The sequence below is a fragment of the Abrus precatorius genome, unplaced genomic scaffold (assembly GCF_003935025.1).
Source record: "Abrus precatorius isolate BTA unplaced genomic scaffold, Abrus_2018 Scaffold2, whole genome shotgun sequence".
NCBI lineage: Eukaryota > Viridiplantae > Streptophyta > Magnoliopsida > Fabales > Fabaceae > Abrus > Abrus precatorius.
This window is the reverse complement of record NW_020874362.1, coordinates 9,068,739-9,095,408: the sequence shown is the minus strand read 5'-3', so window position 1 is coordinate 9,095,408 and position 26,670 is coordinate 9,068,739. Positions and strand designations below refer to the sequence as shown.

At 28.5% G+C, this 26,670-nt stretch overlaps 1 protein-coding gene across 1 annotated transcript; it reads left to right on the top strand.

Annotated features, from left to right (window-relative positions):
* Nucleotides 1-2,163: 2,163 nt before the first annotated feature.
* On the top strand, nt 2,164-11,674 carry LOC113858260 (N-acylphosphatidylethanolamine synthase). The gene is made up of 5 exons (XM_027490806.1): nt 2,164-2,373; nt 2,456-2,583; nt 2,891-2,976; nt 6,578-6,715; nt 10,977-11,674. Exons 1-5 carry the CDS (start codon nt 2,165-2,167, stop codon nt 11,256-11,258), a joined length of 843 nt encoding a protein of 280 aa, XP_027346607.1. The 5' UTR covers nt 2,164; the 3' UTR covers nt 11,259-11,674.
* Nucleotides 11,675-26,670: the final 14,996 nt, after the last annotated feature.

The following is a 26,670-nucleotide window of genomic DNA, read 5'->3' as shown; positions in this document are numbered from 1 at the left end:
TAACCACTCTTTTTATCTCTTCTTCTATTATTTTAATTTTTTTTAAAAATAATTTAATAAGAATTGATATATCATAATTATGTATAATCTATTAATATAGACAATATTTTATTTATATTTTATATTATAATAATTATGATAATAAGTTTTATTTTTTAAATTCAAAATTAACAATATTTATATTTAGTGATTTTGTTACAATTTTTTTTTTATAAAATGCTATAATGATGATAAGTTTAAAATTTTCTAATTAAAACTAATTAATTATAATAATTAAAATAAATTAAAATTTATTAAATATTATAACAATAAAAATAAATAAGATTTAACCATTCTATTTTTATATTTAATAATTTTATATTGTAATGAATGAATAAGTAAAGAAAATATAACGTTTTAACTTTAAATTAAGTTCAAATGTTATATTTAATTTCTATATATATCATTTATTTTAAAATTTTATAAGTATAAAGTATAAATCTTTACAACTATTAAAAAACTTTAATTCCTAGAAAGATAAAAGTTAGTGTTTAAAATGTTATAATTTTTTTTATATTAACATATCAAATTATATTTTTTTTATTAAAATTTCATATTTTAACTATATGATTAATCAAAATTTTTAAATTGGAATATAAATTCTAATACTTTTAAATTTTTTTATGATAGCATTCAATTACAAATGCAAAGAAGAGTGTTTTTTAATAGAAAAATTTAATCATTTTGTGAACTTACAATTAGTTTCTAAATATAAATAAAAATACAGATATTGTATATAAAAATATAAAATTAATACAAATATTATTTATTATTATAATTATTTATTATGTTATATTCTTAAAATAATACATTTTTTTATTTAAAAAAATTAAATTAAGTTCACTGAATATTAACATCTTTTTGTAGAACTAAGTAATATATTATAGAGATAGACAAAAAATATATCTGAAAATAAAAATTAAATTTCTAATTCACTATATCTACGTCAAATAGTTAGAACTCATCTATTTTTTTAATGGCAATATAATAATTTAATATATTTATATTAAAGTTATATTTATATATCTTTAAAATATTTAGAGATCTAATAATAATATACTTTTTTTACTTATTTTTAGTTCAATATATATATATATATATATATATATTTTATATATAACATTTTAAATTTATTTTTTAAATTTTATTTAAATTAATATTTGTTCTTTTAATAAAAAAATTTTAATATTATTTTATCATTAAATTATTTTATAGATACATTTATTTTTATTAATTCTTAATTAAAACAATAAATAATAAACAAACTGTATTAATTATTTTTAAAAATTAAAAAATAATTATATAAAAAATAATAAATTTATTATTTTAATTTTATTATTCAAATAACATAATTTTATTATACTTAATTAGTTATTAAATAAAATTAAAAATTTATTTATAATGTCAATCAATATTAATTCTATTAAGTTATAAAAAATATAAAATAATTTAATCATTTAAAAAAAAACTCAATTCTATATTTTTTTAATCAAAAAGTAAATTTCTAAATTCAATATATACGTTACATTATTATTAATTTTATTTACAATATTTTTAATGATAATTTTATTTATATATAAAAATTTTAATATATTTTTATTTTTCAATATTAACATATAATTTTGTGTATATTGATATTCAAAGTAAATTTTTAAAATTTCATACATTAGTTAAAGAAATACTTTATCTTTTATATATTAGTCTAATAAGTTATTTTTAAAAAATATGATATCATGTTTTAATAATTATATAGTAAAATTTTATTACTAATTTAAAATTATAATTATAAATAGATAGTTTATCATATAAATTTAATTTAACAAATATAAATAAATATATAAATAAAATAGAGATAAGACCTTTAAAATAGAAATTCTTATTTTATTATATGCAGATAAAATAGAGATAAGACCTTTAAAATAAAATAAAGAAATTATATGAATTAATTATTAATTTAATATAAAATATCGAGATTTAAATTTATGAGTTGTAAATTAATAAATAAAAAAAATATGTATTAACAAGTAGAATTAACTAAATCCGAGACGCAAATTTGCTGGTGAAATATTGAGTGTGGCGTTGAATAAAACGCAAGAGCTTATAGATAGGAACTCCTCCGTCACAAATGTCACGGACAATGGAGTGGGCGGCGAGGGCCGACCACTTGGATGGCATACCCCGAAAACTCGTCATAGCGGCTGTGGGCGCCTTCGCCAAAACGGTGTCGTCTCTTCTCAATAGCACCTCCGTTCACAACGCCGACACCCTCCTTCGCCTCCTCCGCTCCAGACCCCCACGTGTCCCCCTCATTACCGTTAGCAATCACATGTCCACGTCAGCGCTTCTCTCTTGTTCTTTTTTTTTTTTTTTTTTTCTTTTTTCCTTCCTTTTTGTTTGTTTATGTGAAACGGTGCAGTTTGGACGACCCTGTTATGTGGGGTTTCAAGGGTTTTCCCATCTTCGACACAAGACTAGCTCGATGGGTTCTCGCTGCCGAAGATATTTGCTTCAAGAATTCCCTCTATTCATATATTTTTCGCCTTGGTAAGTGCTATTGTGTAGAATGCGTCTCTTAAACAAATCTTGATGACTAAGAACTAAATAAATGGACGGTTCAAGTAAAACGAACTCTTGTTTCTCATGAATATAGCAAATGCGTATATCACGTTGTAGTGATTCTGATGAAGTCTTTTTGTGTAGAGTCTATTTCACTTCACAAGTTAAACGAAGTTTGAACTGAGTGGAAGGTCCATAATGTAATACTATTTTGTGTGTTTAGGTTGATTTTTTTTTTAATTTATGCATCAAAATATTTTGTGTTTTGTTGTTTCTGAGACAGTAACTTGCACAGGGAAATGCATACCGATTACAAGAGGTGGTGGAATTTATCAAGAGCACATGAACGAAGCTCTTGAGCGCTTAAATGCTGGAGAATGGGTATCTATGTAACGTTTCATACTTTTTCTTTCACAAAAGCTTATCATTTTTATGATGATATTTTGGATAATTCATGTGAAGTGTTGATTGTTATGATCCTCTAGGAACGTACTTGTTCTTGTTTTCCTCGTTTGTTGTTGTTAAATGGGCTACAAAGTTTCCAAGTCACCTAGTTTATGACATCTAGTCGCTAGGCGAGGGCGGAGAGTGAATGATGGCCGGTGCATTGTAGCACGGACAATGAGCAGCTCCTGGCAGGCTTTCAAGCGAGGGCGGAGATGTGGCACAGACAAGGAGTGGCTCCTACAAGCTTCCGGTGTTAAGGGACACATGAATGAATCGAACATACACCGGAATGAGAGGGATCCATAGACTGTGTATACAGTTGAGGATAGCTTAAAAGGACTATCTATACCATTTACTTTTCGGTGGCCTATCACTTAAGAACTCTAAAGTTAAGCGTGCTTAACTTGGAGAAATTATGGGATGGGTGACCTTTTGAGAAGCTCCCGGGAAGTGTGTGAGTGAAGACAAAACACATTAAAAAGTCTTGTGTTGGTTTGTGGGGACAGTCACCAATCTTGAATAAGTTGTCGGGCTGTTACATAGTCTTTTAGTAACCAGAACATGACACATGAGCCTAGGGATGGTAGACCAGTCGTCCCTTGGCACAAGAAACCCCAACAAAGTGAGTGAGATGGCTAGGCCTAGTGGAAGTTAGTTGTTGAGGAGCATCCACAAGAAGACCAGGAAAATGAATGAGAATGATTTTAGAGGGAGATTAGGATAGAGGAGAAAGGGCATGAAAGATTATTCTCTTGTTTAGTTGTAAGCTAAGGGTAGAGGATTGGAGGTGTATTCTCCATAGGAGCTTACTCTGGGAAGGTGTTAGCAGTAGCTATCTCTTTTCCTTTTTCTTCGTTTTTAACCCTTTTATTCTAAGAAACTTGGATAAAATACAGTTCTCAGTTTTCACTTGTAATTCCTTGATCACCAAAGCTCCAACAAGCATTCTATACTGTAGATAATAAGAAAAGCTCTAGACTGCAATTGGTTTATTTCATTTCTAGGCTATCCTTGATGCATTTATGAGCTGAATTGAAGGGTATAGAGGTGCAGAAAAGGAAATAAATTAATATTTACTTGATTTTCCAACAGGGTCACTGTAAATCAATGTAGGTTAATGGGTGTTTGTTTTTCTTTTATTTGATTATTAGAGATGATTCCCTTTGCATTAATGGGTAACCAGAGTTTAGAATTAGCATTTTTATGAAATGTAAATTGTGAGAGTCAGAGATGCTACTGTGGTTTAGTGGAAACATTGAAAATATTTATTATGAAACATTTTCCTTTAAGCTAAATTAAACATAAGCTTTGTTAGGCCCTCAAAAGTGGAGGGTAAGCAGCTGCTGGACTTGGGCCAGCCAACCCAAGTTATGGCATTGGCATGTTTATTCTAGAAGAAAGAAATATTTTCCAGCTGCCAACATGGCACTGGCAGATAGGAAGGGAGAGAGAAAGAGTAGTTATGGAAATTTGGGTATTTTAGGAGGGAATGGCTTAGAGAGAGGCTACACATGTATTCTTAAACTTGGTGAGTAGGAGGGGGAGCTCTAGTTTAGGACTGTATACTCTAGAGGAATTGTATCTCACTGATATAGTTTCTGATTTATTGAATCATACCTTTGCATTTCCATTCATTTTTAGCTTATCTGCATAATCTAATTTGTGGAGACCTAAATATTAGTCCAACTTGTTGGATATCATGTCATGCCACCAAAGGAATGTAGATGCATTGGATTGACGTTTGAACCAAATAGAAGTTGTGATCAGCAATCTGCAAACTTCATTTTGTACATCGTTGTTGGAAAATCCTTCCAGAGTGAGATTCACAAAATCAAAGTAAGAAGAGGTAAGGGTGACCTAGGGAGTGGAGCATCATGTAACAACGGGCTAAGGCATGGATGGTGTTTACAAAATCGTGCTTCAGTGAAGAAGATGGAGCCATCTAGGTGGTGCAATCTATGGAAGGAAGCGGAGGAAATTTCAATGTAGGTTGGGCTCAAGCAACTGCAGGTAGGGAGGTATGGAATAGGGTGCTTGGACAACCCTTTTGAGGAGCTCACTATCTTGAGGGACGCAAGAGGGAACAATGAACAAGTACATCAAGCTTTTTGTAGTATTGGCGCTGAAGTCCCCGGCTAGTAGGATTATTTCTATTGATGAGAAACAATAGAAGTAGTTCTTGACCTGTTGGAAAGGTTTAACCTCGGATGGATCATTTAGGTGGCAAAAGTGTTAGGCCCTCAGATGTGGAGGGTGAGCAACTGCTGGACTTGGGCCTAGCCAAGACCTATATATTCTCCAGCTGCAAATTTGGCAGACAGTTAGGGATAAGGTAGTTAAAATTGGGATTTTACTTAAAATCATAAAGGGGAGTAAAAATTGTAAATCGTAAATCAATATCATAAAATTTTATAAAAATCATATATATATATATATATATATGCATATAAATTCATATTATGCATATAAATTAAAAAAAAATAGATCACTGAAAGCTAAGTGCCAGCAGAACTGTCAGTAGCAGTGGAGCTGTCAGTAGCAGTTGGGACAGACCCAGAACTGCCACCAGCTGAGCTTTGACCAGCACCTATGTTTGAACCCATTTTCAGACTTGAACAAGATAAGAAAAAACGGAGCAAAATGAGAAGAAAACCAAAAAGCAGAACAGAGCAAGATTGGAGCAGAGGATTGTGAAGATAGAGTCATGGTCGCCTGCAAACCAGGTCACACATTGTCGGTGACCAATGTCATCTCGAAGAAAGGAAAGAAGGAGGCCTAACTAAGTTTAGGAGGTCGGGACTTAGGTTCAAGCAAAAATATAAGTCGAGTCATTCAAAATTGGGCCATATCAATTGGCTTATGAATGAATTTGGCTGAGATCTGGATATAAACCTATAATTTCATGAAATCAGTATGAAATCCCGATTTCACTTGGGAACGATTATGTGATTTGAATCGTTCTGCCTTCCAGAATTGTAACATTGTGGATTTTACGATTCAACTCCCAATTTTACCTAACATGGTTAGGGAGAGAAAGAGGATTTAGTCACAGGAATTTGGGTATTTTAGGAGGGAATGACTTGGAGAGAGGGTATGCATGCATTATGTGACGTGGTAAGACTATAAGACAAAGACCTCTAGTTTAGGAGTGTATACTTTGGAGGCATTGTATCTCACTTATACAGTATCTGATTGATTGAATCATACTTTCACATTTCTCATTCATTCTTACCTTGTATGCATATTGAATTTGTGGAGACCTAACAAGCTTTCTTTCCTATTTTGGGCAAAAAAGAAAATCAAAACACCTGTGATTGACAAAGCCTTTTAATTTAATCTTTGTATGCAAATTTTATGGATGTCAATGTTGTAAATTGATGTATTAGAGCCATAATTCAAGAGAACTATTTTTAGATGTTAGTTTATTTGATGCTATAATTAGATAGATACTGACATACTATGTTTTGGTACCCCAAATGAAAAACTCTCTATACTAGTAAAAATTGATACATCGTTTATGAATTTTCTATGGCAGTTGCATACTTTTCCAGAAGGAAAAGTGAATCAAGAAGATGTGCCTATAAGGCGGTTGAAATGGGGAACTGCTAGTCTAATTGTTCGTGCACCTATAACTCCAATTGTATTGCCAATTGTTCATCATGGTTTCCACGAGGTAACTCAACGTTTCTCTACTTATAATTTTATATTATGAACTTTTAGTCTTCTAGACATGTTGTCTAAACCATTTGTAGCACTTTCAATTAACCACGTCTGTTGGGGAAAGAAAGCCTATAACTTATAAGTCATTGTCTTCAGTTGTTAAACATATCTGGAATTGGAGTATTTGAATCTTGTAGATCTGCAATGTGGTATTGCAAGAAAACAATTTAGTATTTCTAAATTATGTTGCAAACTAATCACTTAATTGGAACTTGGAAGAAGTGGTGAGCATGTATCTTCCAATAACTAAATGAAGAGTTAATGAGTGTTGAGAACTATTGTGAAAAAGAACGAACAAGTGTATAGTCAACAATTAATAATGCATGGTAATTATTAAAATCATTCTCTAATTATTTAGGCAAGAAAAATGAATGCATTATTGCTCAATGAAATTAAATATAGACGAGGCAAAAAAATAAAATGAGAGAGAACAAAAAGAAAAGAGAATTTTTAGCAACCATTATGAACTAACCTAAGACGTTTGCTAAGGAGTTTTCAGTTTATTGCATGACGTTTGGAAGATCACACAATATTGATGATTACGTAGCAACTCTAAGGGAAGATTGGCAATAACTTTGGAATGACTCATTGACTCTCATGTCTCTTCAAAGTGCATTCAAAGTAGGAAGAAAGAGAATATTGAATTGTGAGGGAGATGGATGGTTTTCTAGGTGCTTCTTGCCAGACAGTGGGATCTGTTTGACAAGACCATGTTTTTATTATGCACAATTGTTCATATGAGCAGGCATGGTCATGCATACAAAGGGCATCAGGGCATGAATAATGATGCACAATCATGCATTTGGTTGTGCATACTTTGGCATAAGTTGTGCAACTTCAAACATGGTCATGCAACTTCTCGAAGTCAAGTATGCATAATTTATCACAGTTCTGCTTGTTATCGTGCATAGTTTCAGCATCAGGCTATGCTTGTTTCAGCATGGCATGCTTGTCCCTAAGTCGTGCTTCTTTATGCCTAGTCATGCTTCATACCGTGCATGACGTACCTTTTCTTAATCTTACCATTTTCTTGCTAAAAGTTTCTCCAAATTCCTTTATTTTATTGCGTCTTCTTCCTGCACTATTTACTTTTCAAAAAACACCCATAAATTATGTTCAAATCAAGTTGTATCACTCCTAATGATAATCAAATTCACTTAAAATATACATACAAGATAACCTAGCAGAATAGTTCATAAAAAACATGTCATATCACTTTCAAATTGTAATTGTCATTGTAATTTACACTTGTGTTTGCTTTGGCAAAGATTTTTTCCCCTCGTGCTTGTTCCCTTCTCAAGGCTTTCAACACATTATTATTTTGATATAACAAAATTTTTTTCTTTTAATTTAAATTATAATTGTATAGGAAAAATGGTATTGATACTTTTTCATCAACTATATTTTAAGAAAGCTGGTGGAAAAGTATTAATACAAAAAAATAGATTTTATTAGATTAAACTATATATTTAGTCTTTAGAATTGACATTTGTTTATGAATTAGTCCTTAACGCCTAAAAAAATGGTTAAGTAATGTGTTTTGTTATATTTTAGTTTCTACCGTTATAACACTATTAACAATGAAAGAGAACAAAACATAACAAAATACTTATATAGGTGTTTAAAAAACATGCTTTTTTAGTATTAAGATTAATGTCTAAACATTTCAAATATAAGAACTAAATATGTATTTTAGCCAATTGTAATTTTGAAAGAATAGTAGAATACTGGAAATTAGCTTAGTTGAAAAAAATCTGTATTATAACTCAATCTTATTTTCAAAACACTAGATTATTGATTAATAAAGAATTTTACTAAATTTTATATTGTTACCTTTTATCATTTCTTTAAAGGAATGAATAAAATATCAATGTTAATATTTTTATTATAATTTTTCAATATGTAACCATCTCAATTTATATGTAATATATTAATTTTTATAAAATTTTTGAAATTCTATTTTTATAAGAAATGAAATATTTACTATATTTGAGATGTGAAATTATAACTTTATTCAAAATTTTAAAGGATTAATTTTGTTACATGATTGAAGTAGTAACTTTTCTATTATGATATAAATAAACAGTTATCATTATATTAACTAAATTTCATTAGTTGATATTTATGGTAACTTTTTTTTATCAATTTAATATTTTATCCATAAAAAAAATATTTAGGCGTATCTAGTTTTTTTTCAACTATAGTAAAAAGTCTGTCATAAATAAATTATTCTTAGTATTTTATTAATTATAATTATAATTTTTATATTATTTTATGTATTTACCGAATCAATAAGTTCTATATCAATAAGTATGAACGATCTTGAATTATAAATAGTGATTTTTTATTTAAATATATGAGATTTTAGTCATTTAATCTCTATACTTTTTGTTAAAGTATACATTTCATCCTTAATAGTTAACACTCGTCTGTAGATTAGTCTCCATACTTAAAAAAACTTATGTTTTAGTTCCTGAATGAGTGGATGTTACATTTTAGTCTTTGGCGTTATAATACTGTTAACGGTAGAGACCAAAATGTAAACGATAGGAATCAAAACATAACAAAACACTTGTACAAGTATTTTAACACATTTTTTTTACATAAGGACTGAGTTGTAAACGAGTGTTAACTATGAGAACTAAATATATAATTTAACTTAATTTTTATTGTTTTGAAAAATGTATGATTGTGTGCCAAGAGAAGTATAGTAAAAGACTTTGGAAAAGAAAAGTGTTCGTGTGACATATATTTGAGATATAAAAGCATTTATGATGGGGTAATGACTAGTGTGAGAACTCCTGAAGGTGTATCTAAAAACTTGTTTATAAGAGTAAATTTATATCAAGAGTCAACTTTGAGTCCTTACTTATTTAACCTTGTTTTAGATGTACTTATAAGTGACATACAAAAAATCATCTCTAAATGCATGTTTTTTTGTGGATAACATAATCCTAGTTAGAAAATCAAAAGAAAACTAACTATAAACTTGAGCTCTGGAGGTAAACTTAAGAATTTAAGAGTTTTGCTTAAATAAAAGGAAAAATAAATATATGTATAATAGTTTTAACAAAAAAATAAGTTGATGATTATGCGTTGGAAGAAGTCAAAATTATAGATGTCGTAGTATCATAGGTTTTTAAGTTTAAGTATTTGGGTTTTATTTTACAAAATGATGGAAAAAATAATAAAGATGTTACTCATAGAATATAAGTTGGGCTGTTATAATGGAAAAAGGTGTTGCGAGTTGTTAGTGATTATAAAGTATTTACTAAGCTTAAAGAAAAGTTTTATCTTATTATTATTCAATGAGCGATTATATATGTTAATGAATGCTTGGCTTTAAAGAAACATAAGGAAAAAAAGTAGAAGTTGTAGAAATGAGAATGTTAAAATGAATAAGTAGTCACACAAAAAAGGACAAAATAATAAATGACCTCGTACATTGGAGTAACACCTATTATAAAAAAAAATAGAAAATTGACTAAGATAGTTTGGACACATGTAAAAGTCACTAGAGGCATTAATGAGAAAAGTGAATAACATAATTTTTAGTCTGATGAAAAAAGCAGAGACTTAGAAGGACTTTGAAAAAAAATATTAAAAGGGATCTTATGGTATATAACATTTCAAAAGATTTGATTTCTGATCGAGTTCAATGGTATTGTGTTGTGTAATCTATGCGGTAGATTTCACCTAACTCTATTATTATAATTTATATAGGTTTCTTGTTATTAACATTAGCAAGAGAACATTTCTATAAGGAGAAAGATGAAACATTTCTATAATGTTTCACTATTTTGTGATAAATTTTCATAATATAATATTATATTGACCAGCCCACAAACTAAATAGTTTTGTGCGTTAAGTAAGACTGGAGTTGCAATTGTTTTTCTATACATGTTTGCAAAATTGAGCATTTTCGAAAATTCCTGACATACTTTTTTCTAAAGTTCTTTTATTATTTACTTCATAAGGCATTTTCTCTACCCATAAAAATTCTATACATGCCTAACTGTGATTTGTGAATATGCAAGTGTCTTCATGGTTTTCTTTTGTGCATGTTTTTGGTCTATCAAATTCTTGCTTGTTTGATGATTGAACAGTCGCAATGAGTGCTCATTTTCTTGGTGAGAACGTATTTGATTTTGTTGTAAGCTGTTTGTTTATCCTGGTTGTTGGTAAATAATGCTAGGTTCTGCTTATATTTATAGGTGATGCCAGAGAAATATTTGTTTGGTAGACGGCCCTTTTTACCCTTGTGTAATAAGAAAATCGACATAATTATTGGTGATCCAATAGAGTTTGACCTTCCAGCAATGAGGCAAAAGGCTATTTCCCAGTCTCGTAGGGAGTCATTCCCTACCATTGGATGGCCCACTACTGATGGTTTGGATGAAGCAGCACAAAGATATCTCTACACTACAATTTCAGAGCAAATCCGTGCTGCCATGGAGAGATTAAGGTGTTTTGGTAAAAGTTGTGGGAAGTCGTAGGTTCAAACCTACCGAAGTTTTTTCAGATCAAGAGTTTGCTATTTGTATCATTTTTTGTTATTGGTTGAGTGAGAGCTCTTAACTTCGGCTTCTTATAATGGAGTGACATTATTTTTTTGGGGTAACAATATCAAGTGTCATTCGATGGGGGAGGTACATGCCCTCTCCATGCAAAGCCCAAAATTAGATGGGCTAGAATTTCAACATCCAAATTTTCAAAAAAGAGTTTCAGTCCAGAGGTAGTAACTTTGGATAGTTTACAAGAACGTGAATGGATTTTGATCATTAGCATTTTAGTAGAGTTATATGAATAGATTAATAAACAGCTGGGACTGGCATTTCGGGGGTTACACAATTCGAGTGTGTCTAATTGTTCATTTCTTTCTGTGTAATGTACAATATTCCAATTCATGGTTTCATATGATGTGCGTATTCTCCTTGTTTATTTGTCCACATGGTGCTGGTCCTATTTAGTTTGATCCCTTCTTTTGTTGGTTGTGAACATTTCTCTTTCTTTTGCTAATAAATTTACTGCAAAGAGCGGAAAACAAGGGCAGCATCATTCTGAGAGAGAAGTTTTCAAAATTGTTACCAGAAGAGATAAGATGGCTATCAGGCTCAGCAAATCTAAAACTAACGGGTGTATTTTCAAAATTGTACTTTCATTAAAAAATTGTAGTCTTTTTAGATACGACACTTAAAAATCTGACTGAGGCTGAGGTGATGTCTGTAAAATATGATGTGTAATTATTAATGTTTTTATAAAAGGAAAAGATAGTTACCGGATGAAAATTGTAGTAATCTGCATTATGAGGATGGTGAATATTCACAACATACTAACTAATCCAACTTTCTTTTAGTGGGATTATGTTATAAGTAATTTATAATTAAAGATAAAGATAAATTAGTTATTAAAAGATAAGGTAATTAGTTATTAGAAGATAAGAATAGATTAGTTATTAGATGATAAGGATAGATTTAATTAAGAAATAAGGGTTATAAATAAGATCTCGGTGTAATTAGAAAGACAATTATTAGTAATACAATTATATTCTTGTGTTTCCTCTTTCATTCTCGTGTGAGATTGAGAGAGTGAGTGGTGTTAGAGGAGAACTCCAATTCTCCTTTAACAATTGATATCAGTATTGCCGGCAACGATGGACGAATCAACGACGAATAAAGATCTGGAAAACAGAATTGAAGGACTCGAGAAATTGATGGCATCCTCACAAGAGGAAAATTCGATGAACCACTGCAACAACAAGAAAGCATTTGAGTAATCGCAAAAGAGTCACAAAGCGGATATCGACTTGATGAAGGCGATGATGGCGCAACTCTTGGCCAAATTAAACATCAACGAACCATTCAAATCCACCGTAGAGCACGAAAAAGAAGCCGAGTCGAATCCTGACTCGAGCAAGATTATTGAACGAACCCAAATTGTTTTTCCTTCATTCGATGACATCAACTTCAGGGAATGGAGAGCGAAAGCAGAACAGTTCTTTGAATTAGAACGCACACCCATTAATCAGCGAGGCAAATTACTGTTACTATCCATGGATGGCAAAGCATTTGTGTGGCAGAGACATTACATGCAAAATCAAGAATTCCAGAACAAATCCTAAAAATCTATTCTTCAAGATGTTGGCAACTGTTTCGATCATGGCACTTATGATGACCCAATTGCTGAATTATCTCGTTTGAAACAATCAGGATCATTACATGAGTACCTGGAAAAATTTGATAACCTGCTTGCTCGAGTTGCACTATCCGAAGACATGGCCATCAGCTTCTTTCTTGTTGGATTGGAAGTTCAGTTGGAGAAATCTGTGCGAATTCACAACCCCAAATCAGTGCAAGAAGTTGTTCGATTGGCAAAATTACAAGATGATGTCATTAAGGAATTAAAGAAAAAGATATTAACAGGAAAATCAATTACTTCTGATTATCAAACTAGATATATACATTCTGGGTCAAATCCATTCCCTAACTTTAGGAACCAATCATTTACTAGCTTACAATCTCAACCACAAAATTCTTCTGTCAATGCGTCAGTTACTGATTCAAAGGCTAGTACCAATTCTGCACTTTCTAGAAAAGAAATAAGTGAGCGTATTTCAAAAGGATTGTGTAGATTTTGCAGTGATAAATGGGAGAAGAATCATAGATTAAAGTGCAAAGTTTGGGGTAAGCTAAATGCCATCTTTTGTGCACAAGAAAATTCAGATGCAGAGGAAATTGATGATAGTGACAATGATGCAGATGAATCTCTAGTAGACAAAAGTTTATAATTATGAAATGATGATCAGGTACAGATTTCTTTGCATGTTTTAAGAGGTATAGCTGGAGGTAATACTTTACAATTGCAAGGGCTTATAAAAAGAAGACGTGCCCTTTCTGATGGACACAAGCAACACACATAATTTCATAAGTGCAAAATGGGTTAAGCTGCTAGGGTTGAAAACGCAACCTATAAAAGATTTTCTTGTAATGGTTGCAAGTGATAAGCCAATTGTGATAATCAGGAAGTGTGAGAAATTAGAATGGAAATTTGGTGAACACTCTTTTGTTGCTGATTTTCTGGTACTACCTGGTTCAACTTTTGGTGCCATCCTAGGAATGCAATGGTTTAAAACCTTGGGTGAAATATCTTGGAACTGTGCTAACTTGACAATGCAATTTGTTAATAGGGGCAGCACTGTGACGTTGACAGGAGAACAACAAGTGAATATGTTCGTGGACAGAGCTAGGAAACTTAAAGCAATAAGTTTACAAGCAATGTTGCTTCCAATTCATGGCCCACTTAGCTTTGACATAACAGTTGCAGAAGATGACACTGAATTGGATTCAAGCCAAACTCTTGAGTTGGATGAACTTTTACAGAAATATACTGAACTCTTTGTGGAACCTACTCAATTACCTCCAAAAAGAAAGTATGATCACAAAATCAACCTCATTAGTGATAATCCTATATGCCTGAAACTTTATAGGTATCCTCATACTCAAAAAGAGGAAATTGAACGACAAATTAAACACATGTTGTCTAATGGCTTTATAAGATAAAGTAGCAGCTCATTTGTTTCACCTCTAGTTCTTGTCAAAAAGAAGGATGCTATATGGAGGTGTTGTACTGATTTTTGCCGATTAAATGCTATGATTGTGAAAAACAAGTTTCCTATTCCACTTATTGAAGATCTTTTGGATGAGTTAAAAGGAGCAACATATTTCACGAAACTAGATTTAAGGAGTGGATATAACCAAGTTCGAATGGCAGAATCTGACATCTACAAGACAACTTTTAGAACTCACAGCAGACACTATGAATGGGTGGTTCTCCCATTTGGCCTAAGCAACGCACCTGCAACATTTCAGAACTTGATGAATGATATTTTTCGTGAACATTTGAGGAGGTTCATACTTGTCTTTTTTTATGACATTTTGGTTTACACAAAAAATTGGGATGAACACCTCTTGTGTTTGGAGAAGGCTTTGAAGATATTGGAAACAAATTCACTAGCATTAAATTACAAGAAGTGCAGCTTTGAAAAGAAGAAGGTTGAATACTTGGGACACATTATCATAGCTGATGGAGTTGCCCCTGATAATGATAAGGTAGTAGTTGTACAAGAATGGCCAACACCAACATCAGTGAAGGAATTGCAAGGATTCTTAGGGCTGTCAGGCTACTACAAACGGTTTATTAAAAACTATGGCAGAATAGCATCACCATTAACTTCATTACTGAAGAAGGATACTGCATTCAACTAGACACAAGAAGCTGAGGAAGCATTCTTGACCATTAAGGAATCCTTAGTATCTGCACCTGTTTTGGCTCTTCTAGATTTCCACCAACCCTTTACAATAGAAACAGATGCTTCAGCATATGTAATTGGGGCAGTTCTACTTCAATAAGGCCATCCAATAGCATATATTAGCAAGGCTATGGGGAAGAAGTTTCAGCTATTATCCGCATATGAAAAGGAGTTCTATGCCATATTTTATGTGTAAAAAAGTGGCTTCATTACTTTCTAGGAAATCACTTCATTATCAAAACAGATCAAAAAGCCTTAAAGCATTTACTAGAATAACCTCATACAACATTAATGCAGAATTGGAGCTTAGAGAAGCTTATGGGCCTTGATTTTAGCATTGAATACAAGAAAGGCAAAGACAATGTTGTGGCGAATGTGTTGTCTAGGAAAGGAGTTACAAGGCACTTAGCAGTTGTCTCTCAGTTAGTAAGTGACTTGGTGACTGACGTAAAAACTACTTGAGAATGTGATATAAAACTAAAAAAGATTATAGACAAAATTCGACTAACACAGCAGCAGTATAAGCAATTTAGTTATGATAAAGGCTTGCTGAAATGAAAAGGTAAACTGGTAGTGAGAGCGAATCAAAATCTACGAAGCTGAATTGTTAGCTATTTTCATGATTCTCTTATTGGAGGGCACTCAAGTAGTGATCAAACATACAGAAGAATTAAAGAACATTTATGTTGGAAGGGTTTGCAAAAGGACGTCAAGACTTGGGTCAAGGAATGTCAAGTATGTTAGAAATTTAAGAACTTCCCTCAACTTCCAACAGGCTTATTGCAACCTTTACCAATACCTGATAAAGCATGGCATTCTGTATCTATGGATTTTATTGTGGGTCTTCCAAAATCTAATAGTATGTCTATCATATTAGTAGTGGTTGATAGATACACAAAATATGCACATTTTATACCATTAAAGCATCCATTTGGTGCTACAAAGGTTGCATAATTGTTCATGGATACGGTTGTTAAATTACATGGTTGGCCAAGAGAGCTAGTTTCTGACAGGGACCCTATTTTCTTAAGCAACTTCTGGACAGAATTATGAAAGGCTCATGGTGTCAAGTTGCTTCGATCTACTGCCTTCCATTCACAAACAGATGGCCAATCAGAGGCTCTTAATAAGGCACTAGAAGGATATTTGCGATGCATCACAGGTGAGACTCCAAAGAAATGGTCGACATACTTATCATTAGCGGAATTATGGTACAACACAAAGTTCTATACAATAATCCAAATGACCCCTTTCGAAGCATTATATAGTTACAAGCCCTCCATTCCATGTCCAATTCAGCTTGCGAACTCTGTAGTGGAAGCAGTAGACTATACTTTAAAAATGAGAGAACAGATATCAAGGTTACTTTATTCCAACCTCACTAAAGCACAAGAACGAATGAAATGGTATGCAGATTTGAAACGAGTAGACAGAGAATATGCTGAAGGAGACCTTGTTTACCTAAAGATTCAACCGCACAAACAACGTTCCTTAGCAAATTCAGCAGCGAGATATTATGGCCCATTCAAGGTGTTGAAGAGGATTGGCAAAGTGGCATATCGACTAGAATTACTTGCTGGTACCAAAATATCCACATCTCAGTACTTAAGAAGCACCATGGCAATCATCTAGTATACTAGCAGCTATCACTATTCACTGATGATGGAGAGCTTTCCATGCAACCTCTGGCTGTTCTTGCACAAAGAATGAAGAAAAGACACAATAGGGCTATCACTGAAGTTTTGATCCAATAGAAGCATACTATCCCTGAATATGCTACATGGCATGAGTTACATGAAGTAGAGAACAAGTATCCTAACTTTGATTGGAGGAAGACTTTGTAGACCTTGGGGACAAGGTCATTTTTCATGGGCAGAAAAGTTGTTATAAGTTATTTATAATTAAAGATAAAGATAAGGTAATTAGTTATTAAAAGATAAGGTAATTAGTTATTAGAATATAAGAATATATTAGTTATTAGAAGATAAGGATAGATTTAGTTAAGAAAAAAAGGTTATAAATAAGACTCCAGTATAATCAGAAAGACAATTATCAGTAATACAATTATATTCTTGTGGAGAACTCTAATTCCCCTTTAATAGATTAACTTGAAGTTACACCACATAATGAATATGAAAAGAATTTCTGGTCTCTTGGTGGTTTGATAACTTATTCTGCATTGCCTTTCATGATGAATCAGTATATTTTACACATAGGGACAATACAATTGGAGCAGTACACTACAAAGATTTGAGTTATAACATTTTTTCTTCTGTATATTTTTTAGCAGCCGAAGCATACACATAAATTCTAGAGAAAGAAAAACCAAAAAAAAAAAAAAAAGAGATGGAGGAGGGTTGAGGGTTGAGGGTTGAGGGTTGAGGGTTGAGGGAGAGAAGAAAACTAGGAAAAGAGAACTATCGAGCAGAGGAGGGAAGGATGAAGTATTTTTTACTTTTCTATTTTGTATGAGACAAGTTGTTTCTTAATTTACTAAATAATAAATTTTAAGACTTCTGTTATGCGTCTCATCTTTTTTGTTCTAGAAAACTGTTAACAAGTGTTTTCAGAACTAGTTAAGGCATCAAGAGTGAAACAAAATTATATATATATAAAAGTATTACCAGCACACTTTACTCTGATTTTTATTGCAATTTCACCGTCCTTAATAAAATCTTAAGACCCTTTGTTTTATTATGGTTCATCTTTTAAAACCAAACATGGAATAAATGTTTTTGTGTTGTGCATTCATTTTTTGGTGAATTAAACGCAACTCTAGGCCATGAATACATTTTAGACTGCTAAGATTTTTTCTCGATGATTGATTAACTTGAATAGATTACAAGTTCTGTTTGACAAACAACAATCAACAGCTGGAGTTACCTACTTTTAATAGGTTTACTGGGTCAGGTGTAGAGAGCATAATTTCTTGAGTTATAATTTGTATACACATAATTTCATATTTTTCGATATCTCTCTGTTTACGTCACATCTGACACAATTTTAAATTCTTTTAACTCATGTAGTATTTAGAGTATGTTTGCTTTCTATTTTAAAAATAGTTTTTAGTTTTTAAAAATAAAACTTAGTATAAATTTGTTCTATATTTTATTTTTAAAAACTAAAAACTGCTTTTAAAATGGAAATTAGTTTCTTCTTTTTAGTTTTTTTTTAGAAAAAGAGAAGCAGGACCAAAAATAATTTTAAAAATTGTTAAAAGCAAAAGTACATTTTAATAAATAAAAGTAAGAAAAGTGCATTTTCTATAAAAAATAATTGGAAAATTTTTACTTTTAAAGAAAAGAAATTCTTTTAAAAAACTACCCAAAAGCTAGACATGTCACATTGTTATCATATCAGCAACGTACTCTCGTGTCTTCTAATAAACATTTTGAAATTGGAAACTTAAGAGAGTTTGGTCCCTTTTTCTAATTTTTTGGCAAAGGACCATTTTGTTACTGCCGACGGGTTAGCATTACACATTGAATTTGACATGTCCGCAAGCATCTATTTCGATCCTTAATATAAAACAATGGGAGAGGATCAAATAGAAAATTGATTCATCAAAGGTATGGGTTTTATGCTGTTGATTCATTTAAATATTTTAACTTTTTGTTTGTGAAATATTTTACTTGGTCATTACAATTTTTTTCTATTTTAATATACTATATTTGTTATTTTCTCATTAATTTTGTCCGCTAAGTGTTTTTTTTTTTTTAACTCTTTTAAATATCATAACTTTCTTATTTAGTTTTTCATTTTTATAGTTACTTAACACCTAACGTATAAAACAAATACAACAAAAAAATTATACGAAAAATGAAAATGTTTTACAAGCAAAGCTAGTCCAATGGTATTTGGGACCTTAGGAAAAAATTATTGCATAAGGGCCTTTTAATAATATATAATATGTATTTTTAAAATTATTTATAATTTTTATTTATATTTATTCCTTATGATTCAGCATTAAATATAAAATTTTATAATCAAATTTAGAAGCGAATGTTTAAATTAATAAAATAGCTAAATTATTTAAGTTGATTTTAGAAATACTTTAAAATGCAACTAAAATTGAATTTATTTTATTTTGTAGGAATTACAACCAGAGTTTGGAAAATCAAACCGAACCAATCAGTCCAACTGGGAACCTGTCTAATAATCGGTTTAGTTGACCTTCCAAAACCGGTAGCTCAAGAACCGGTCTTCGAACCGTTAAATCGGCCTTGAACCGGAAAAATCGATAAGAACCAGACGGTTTTAGTCTAAACCAGTTCTATTGTTAGACCCAATAAAATGTAACAAATGGTCATAATAAGTTCGAAACTCTGACTTTATAATCTACAAATAAAACTTTTAACCCTGAACCATTAATTTTTATTCTATAAAATAGCACATTTTAATATATATTTATTATTTTATTGGAATATAATAAAAAATTAATTTACTATAACAAAATATTAATATATAAAAGCATATTACAAAAAATCCATATAATAAATATATTTATGAAGATAAAATATATTTTTATTATTATTATGTAATAAAATTAACTAATATGAATTTAAAATATTACTTATAACCATTATTCGACCAATAAATCATAAACCGGTACCGTTACCAATTTGATTCTAAAAACATTAATTACAACATGAACAGGTCATAATATTTTATAAGCTATGGTTGTTTTTGAAAAAGAACTAGAAAAATATTTTGTATTCTGAATGAGTAATTTTAGGTAAAAATTTTAAATAAAAAATTAAATAAAAGTAATTAATCTCATGAATATTTTTTCTAGACACAACTAAATTTTTTTAGTCTAAACCATAAGTATCATTAGCTATATTTATTAAGATTCGAACTCGAAATTACAGATTAAATTGAATTAGATACTGTTAAATTGAAAAATAAATTCTTTTTAAATTGAAAATAAAATTATAAAAAAATAAATTATTCAAATTAAAGTACGTATTTACAACATGGTAATTTTAGCTCTCTTATTAGAGATTTTTTCTTTTTCATGTGTAAAACTTGAACTTTATTCCTTATTTAAGAAAAATTAATATGAATCACTTGAACCACAGCGAAAATTTAAGATGCATTTTTATTGATGCAATATGTCAAAATTTAAAATTTAAATTTAAATTTAAATTGATTAAAATTATATATATATATATAAATAAAAGAAAAAGAATCAAATTATATTGACGTAAATTATATTTACTCTTATGCTATTTAATAATTTCTTTATTAGATAATTTAATCATAAAATCAACCATTAAATTAAAAGTTCAAATCACATATATCATATTTATAAATTTTAAGATTAATTCAAAATTATTTAATACCTTATTTATATGCGTAAAAATTAACTGACTAATGTAAAAGAATAAAATTAAAATAGTGTAATAGTATTTAAAAATTATAAATAAAAAATTTAATTAAACAAATAGTGTAAAAGAAGACACATGACCTAATAAGAAAGAAAATAGAAAAAAAAAAAGCATTCACTTTTAAAAAGGAGAATTTAAATTTATTCTATAAGAATTAATTTATTCTCAATTTTCAATTATATGTATATTGGTTGAGACACACGATAAAGGAGACCCTAAGATAGGTGTTAGCGAACTTTGTCTTAAGTCAATCCTGTTTATAAGGAGTAGAAAGATTATAGAATATTTAACGAGAGGCATGCTACCATATTTGTCCATAGTTTTGAACCCAAACTAGAAGAGAGCAAAGCAATCCTGGAATGAACAGATTGTGGTACCCGTTTTAACTAAAATTTCTCTTCCAAAAATAGAAAAGAAAGGGTAGCGTGATAAATCCTAATTTATAAAGGAAATAATAGATGGTATATAAAACAAAAATGACAAAAATTGTATTAAAGATAAAAGCTCACCTTATAGTTTCCGTCAAATTGGTGTTTTCCCATTTTGCTGCAAATAGCAAAGTCTTAATCATTTCAATAACCAAAACATAAATTATCAAAGTCGTTACCCAAAGTTGCCTTTGCCAACAACTTTCGATCATTTCAATAAAGCTTAGTTTCTCTTACGCGCTTATTACAATTTGGTCCACCAATTCATGACTTAATATTGCTCCTCAACTTTCTCATGCCCCTCTTAATTGCCAGTAGAGACTCTTCTAGCTATCACTGCCCCGGTTGTTGTGTTGAGTAACTTCAAAGCTTCCCTTTCATAAACTCTTACATTATATGTTTTTTCGAAACAATTCAGAATCAATGGCTATGAAAATTATTCAGTCAAAGTGCCCCTTCTCGTGAACCTTATAAAATCCACATTAATTAATTTAACCCATCTTTTCTCTCTCTCTCTCTGCAATGTCTTCCTTTTTGTGTGCGCATTTCACAGACCCTCGCCGGCAACATTGGCTGCGTGCAGTTTTGGCTTTAGATGATAAGATCTTAGTTATTTGCATGCATTTTGGCTCTTGCTTTTCTGAACGAGTCAATTACAATTATCTTATTTTTTTTGTTTGTATGTGTGAAGGGATTATTATATTAATTAATAAACATTTGGAGACAAGTTGATAATAGCCAAAATAATAGTTAATTAACTACTTCAGTAATTGTAAAATATAAGCCAATCATATACATAAGAAATTTCTGAGTAGTGCCTACAGCTCCTCTATTCAATTTCAATACCCTAGCTCTTCTTTCTATCCACGGATTATAAGAAAATAATATATATAATTGCTATTGTTTTAGCATCTTAAATTGAAATGCTGTTTTCTAAAAGCTGTTGTGACGTGGAAAAGTTATCAATGTTTCATTTAGTATTTATTAAAGATATTATGATGAGTTGCTGAGCTGTGGAATGCATATTATTAATGAGTGATTGGTGGGGTAAAAAATGGGCATTACTTTGGATGCAAAAAATTATAAATAGGAACTGTAAATTTCATGGTACGAGTTTTCATTAGAATTGAAAAGATTCGCTCCAAATTTAAAAGAAAATTTCTTGGTGTCATTGGTATAAAATTCACTAATGTTTCCAATATATATATTTAAATTATTAATTAAAAACTAACTAAATTTTATTAAGAGAAAAAATAATTAAAATTAAATTACTAACATGTACAATCATTTGAGTAAAAAAAGTTTTATATACACAAACAAGAAAGTTTAAAGGTACTCTTATAATGTTTAATAACTTTATATTGAATAATTTAATTATACGTAAATCATATATGTAAAATTTAAAATTATTTTATATATTATTCACATATATTTAAATTAATTTATAAAAATAAAAAAAAATTAATAACAATTTTATAAATATTCAATTTTAATAAAATTTAATATAAATAATTTAAATAATATATAATTATAATTTAACAGATAAATTAATAAAAATTATTTTGTATAATAAATTATTAACAGTGTAAAAGTGAGTATATATATATTTTATTGTGATATAATTTTTATTACGTGAGATGAATAAAAAAGAAAAATCGCTGTAGGGAAAAAGGACTATCAATGATACTATACTATCTCTAATTTTTATATACGAAATTGATTGATAATAATATACTCGAATAAAATCTTATGCTGAAATCTCAATAGTCAATAATATTGCTAATAATTTTTAATTTAATATTTTTATTATTATATCATTTATGTATAGTTATCATAGGCTCAGGTCTCATAACTCCTCAATAATTATTTTGTGTACCTCACGCATAACCCCACACAAACATTGAGCTGAGGACGAATCTTTGGAGGGACAAAAGGGGCACAAAAGTTGTGGGTCCGTTGTTAGCTGCTTCAAATTATGTACACATCATTTCTGCTTTATACTTAGTCCTTCGGGAAAGATGCTGCCCACTGTTTCACAATAGTGTCATACAAGGAACAAATCACCTTCATATCATTAAGTTATCATGTATTACTATATCATCGCCTTATTTTCTTAATATTTTTTTAAAATATATACTTTTTTAGAGTCTTTTTATCACGTTACCACCTATTTTCTGAATATGTGAATCACAATTTTTTTCTTTTTTCAAACTAATTTTATAAATTGAATCGGGTACAACAAAATTTTACAAATTTTTATAATAAATATATATTTTTTATAAAAAAATTTTTTACAAATATTTAAACTGAGGTTAACAAAACCTTTACACTATTTTTTTAATATATATTTTAATATATTTTTAGTTATTAATTATGTTAATTAAAAATATGTAAATTTTATTCTTTTTTTATTCTTAAATTGAATATTTATAAATTTTTATTTTTAAAATAAATTTTAATAAAATTTAACACTCCTTAGCTTAATAATTCAAAAAAATTTGGATAGTCAATGGTTATAAATTTTTTCTTTTTTCAAACTAATTTCATAAGTTGAGCCAAACACAACACATTACACATGACACAATTATGTAGTAACACGTAGCATGCAAAGAGTAAATATTTCTACTTCTAATGCGAGACTTTGATATCTCACTGACAGAGACGAGACTTTGTAAGATATTGATATGCAATATAAATTTAAAAAATATTTAAGACTATACATTTAAAAAAAATTTAAAATTTGAAATTAAAAATATTTAAGATTACGAATTTTTAAAAATAATATCATAAATTATAATAATTTAATTTTAATTGTTAATAATAAAATAAATTGTGATAAGTTTAATAGAATACTTTTTATAAAAGTATAAATTTATAATTAATTGAGTTATTAAAATTATAAATTTAAAAAATAAGATTATGAATTTAAAAAATAAAATAATGAATAATAACAATTTAATTTTAATTATAGTATTAACTTTTAGTAAAAAAAAATAGTTGTAATAAGTTTAGTTGACCTAAGATGCATAAAAATTAAAATTATAATATTTGACTTATTAAAATTAGGAATTTTAAAAATATTATTAGAAATTATAATATATTTATTTTAATTTTAATATTAATTATTATTAAAAAATCTTAAATATTTTTAAATTTATAATCTTAATTTTTTAAAATTTTATAATCTTAAATACATGTCAACATTTTAAAAAGTTTGGTCTCTTAGTTGATGATGTTAATTTCACCTCAAAAGTGATGGTATTTGCTCAAGATCTTTTTGCCTTCCTTATTATGGTAGATTGAAAGTAGATGTAAGAGAACTCTCAGGGTTGTTTAGGAAGGATTGTTTTGGTTTTGGAGGGAAAGGGAGGGAGGGTATAAATTTATATTTTAAATAAATATATTTAAATTTAATATTTTTTAAAAATAAAAAATATAAATTAATATATTAAAAAAATTTAATATATTTAATAATATATTTGTCGTAATAAATAATATATAATTTTTTAATTAAAAATTAAAAATTTTGTCCTCCTTTCCCTTCTCCTCTAAAAATCTTCTTTTAAATATATCTAACTGCCTGGAATTGTATGAACAACTACTCCTATTATTACTTGGGCAATGTTGTTTTGAAATATGTAATACTGATTTAAATATTAAAAAAAGTATCATCACGATACATTTTGCAATATAACAAAAAAAGTCAAAAATAATTTTTTATATATTAATAATTTTAAAAAAAATATTAATTAGACTAGGAGCCAAATTATTGAGTAAATAATATTACGATTAGGCATAAGTCCATTATTTACAAACACATCAAAAAATTAGTGTACAATTGATAATTTTTTTTAAGTTAAAAAGTTTATTAAATAAAAATTTAATTTTGTAAGGTAGTTATACTTGTCAAAAAAAAAATTTAGACAATTCAATTTAAATGTGCTTGTTATAATATTATACTAATTGACTTTTATATATATTTTATTTATAAATTTATCTTGATTCACTCTTCTTTCACTCCGACAACAGTTACATTAACAATAAAATTTATAAGCATCAATGTTTGAGTATTTTTTTTATAAAAATTCTCTCTAACATTAACAACTAACTACTTTTTTTTCATACAAGTCTCTTTGAATTTTTCATTTAAAATAAATAAAAAATTAAATTTAATATTATTTAAAGATATATAGAAAAAAGAGTTAGAATAACTTGATGTTTTGAATAAAGTGTTTAGTTCTTAATAAGACAATAATTTTAAGTAAGATTAAGTATTTGAAGTTTGATAAAACAAAAAATGTCTAAAATTTATTGGCTATATATCTATTTTTTACCTATTTTTTCTTATTTATTTTATTTGTCGCTTTTGAAAATAATTTTGATGAACAATTTGTGCAAGTTTTTTTGGATATTTTAAAAATCATATGATATATATCATTTGACTTTAAAAAAAAAAATTATAGTTATTTTATTTAACACACAATTTAACCTTTTTCGTATACATGTTCTTGTGCTTTCAAATTTTTTCTATGTATCTTTACTTTTCTTAAATGTAACTTCTTTTATTTATAAATCTTCTTGGAGATAAACATTATGATAAGCATTCAATGCATGAGGCTATTGTGTCTTGCTATTGCCAATAATTTTTATTTATATTTTACTTCAAAATCACTTTATGTTGATATTGTTTAAAAAATGTATCTTTGTTATGTATTTCTATAGAGAATAATTAGGTAGAAATGAGACTAACTTAGTAGATTTTTTTAACTTGACAAATGTAAAGAAGCTTTTTATGTAAAGAAGAAAATGCTATAAACAATTCTTAGAACAATCTTTGATCAGTCTTCATGTCCATGCTTATTCTGTAGATAATTCTTCCAATGATCCTTGATGTTTTTACCTATTTTTCTTTTAAAAATCACATTGTTAAGAAAGATTTATTTATGTTTAAATATTATGTTATCATTAATATTCTAGTAACTAAAAAAATAGACATTTTTGGTTCTAACTTTTACCAACAAAGATATTAAATTTCACACACAAATAAAATCTCAATTTTCTCTTTTCAAACCCTAATCTTTCATTTTATAAAATCTTTCAAATTAACAAGTTTTGACTAAATTTCATAATTTTAAAAATATTTTACGTTCCAATTTCATTAAAAAAAACTCCTAAAAATCAGATATAAAATAATGATTTGAGAATTTCAAGTAGAAGAAAATTAATATGAGGCCTAAATTAGAAAAAATTTAAAAATTGAGAGACTTAGTTATTTTAAAAAAAAGCACTAAAATTACACATAGTGAAAACTAAAGAGACTAAAAATATAATTATGCTTAAAATAAAATTAGAAGTAACGTATGTTTTATAAAATAAATTCAATATACATTTGAATTTTGTTACATTAAAATAATTTTAATTTTGTGAAGATTAATAATTAAAAAAGTGTTAATGCATATTTAAATTCAAAATATCTCATAATGATTTATTTAAGATAACAATTAAACACAAAAATTAAAAGATAAATTAGTATAGTTATTAATCTATTCATGTATTATATTAATGTGAATTTTATTATTTTAAAATATATTTTATTAACCGTTTTTTAAAATATTTATAAAAAATATATTTTTCATTTATATTTTTCAGATATTGAATTCTGGAATAATTTATTTTTTCTGTAATAATCTTTTTAATAGAAAAGATCATACATTTAATATATATATATATATATATATATCATGTTTATTAAATTTAATAAATATAATATATCAATGAAAAT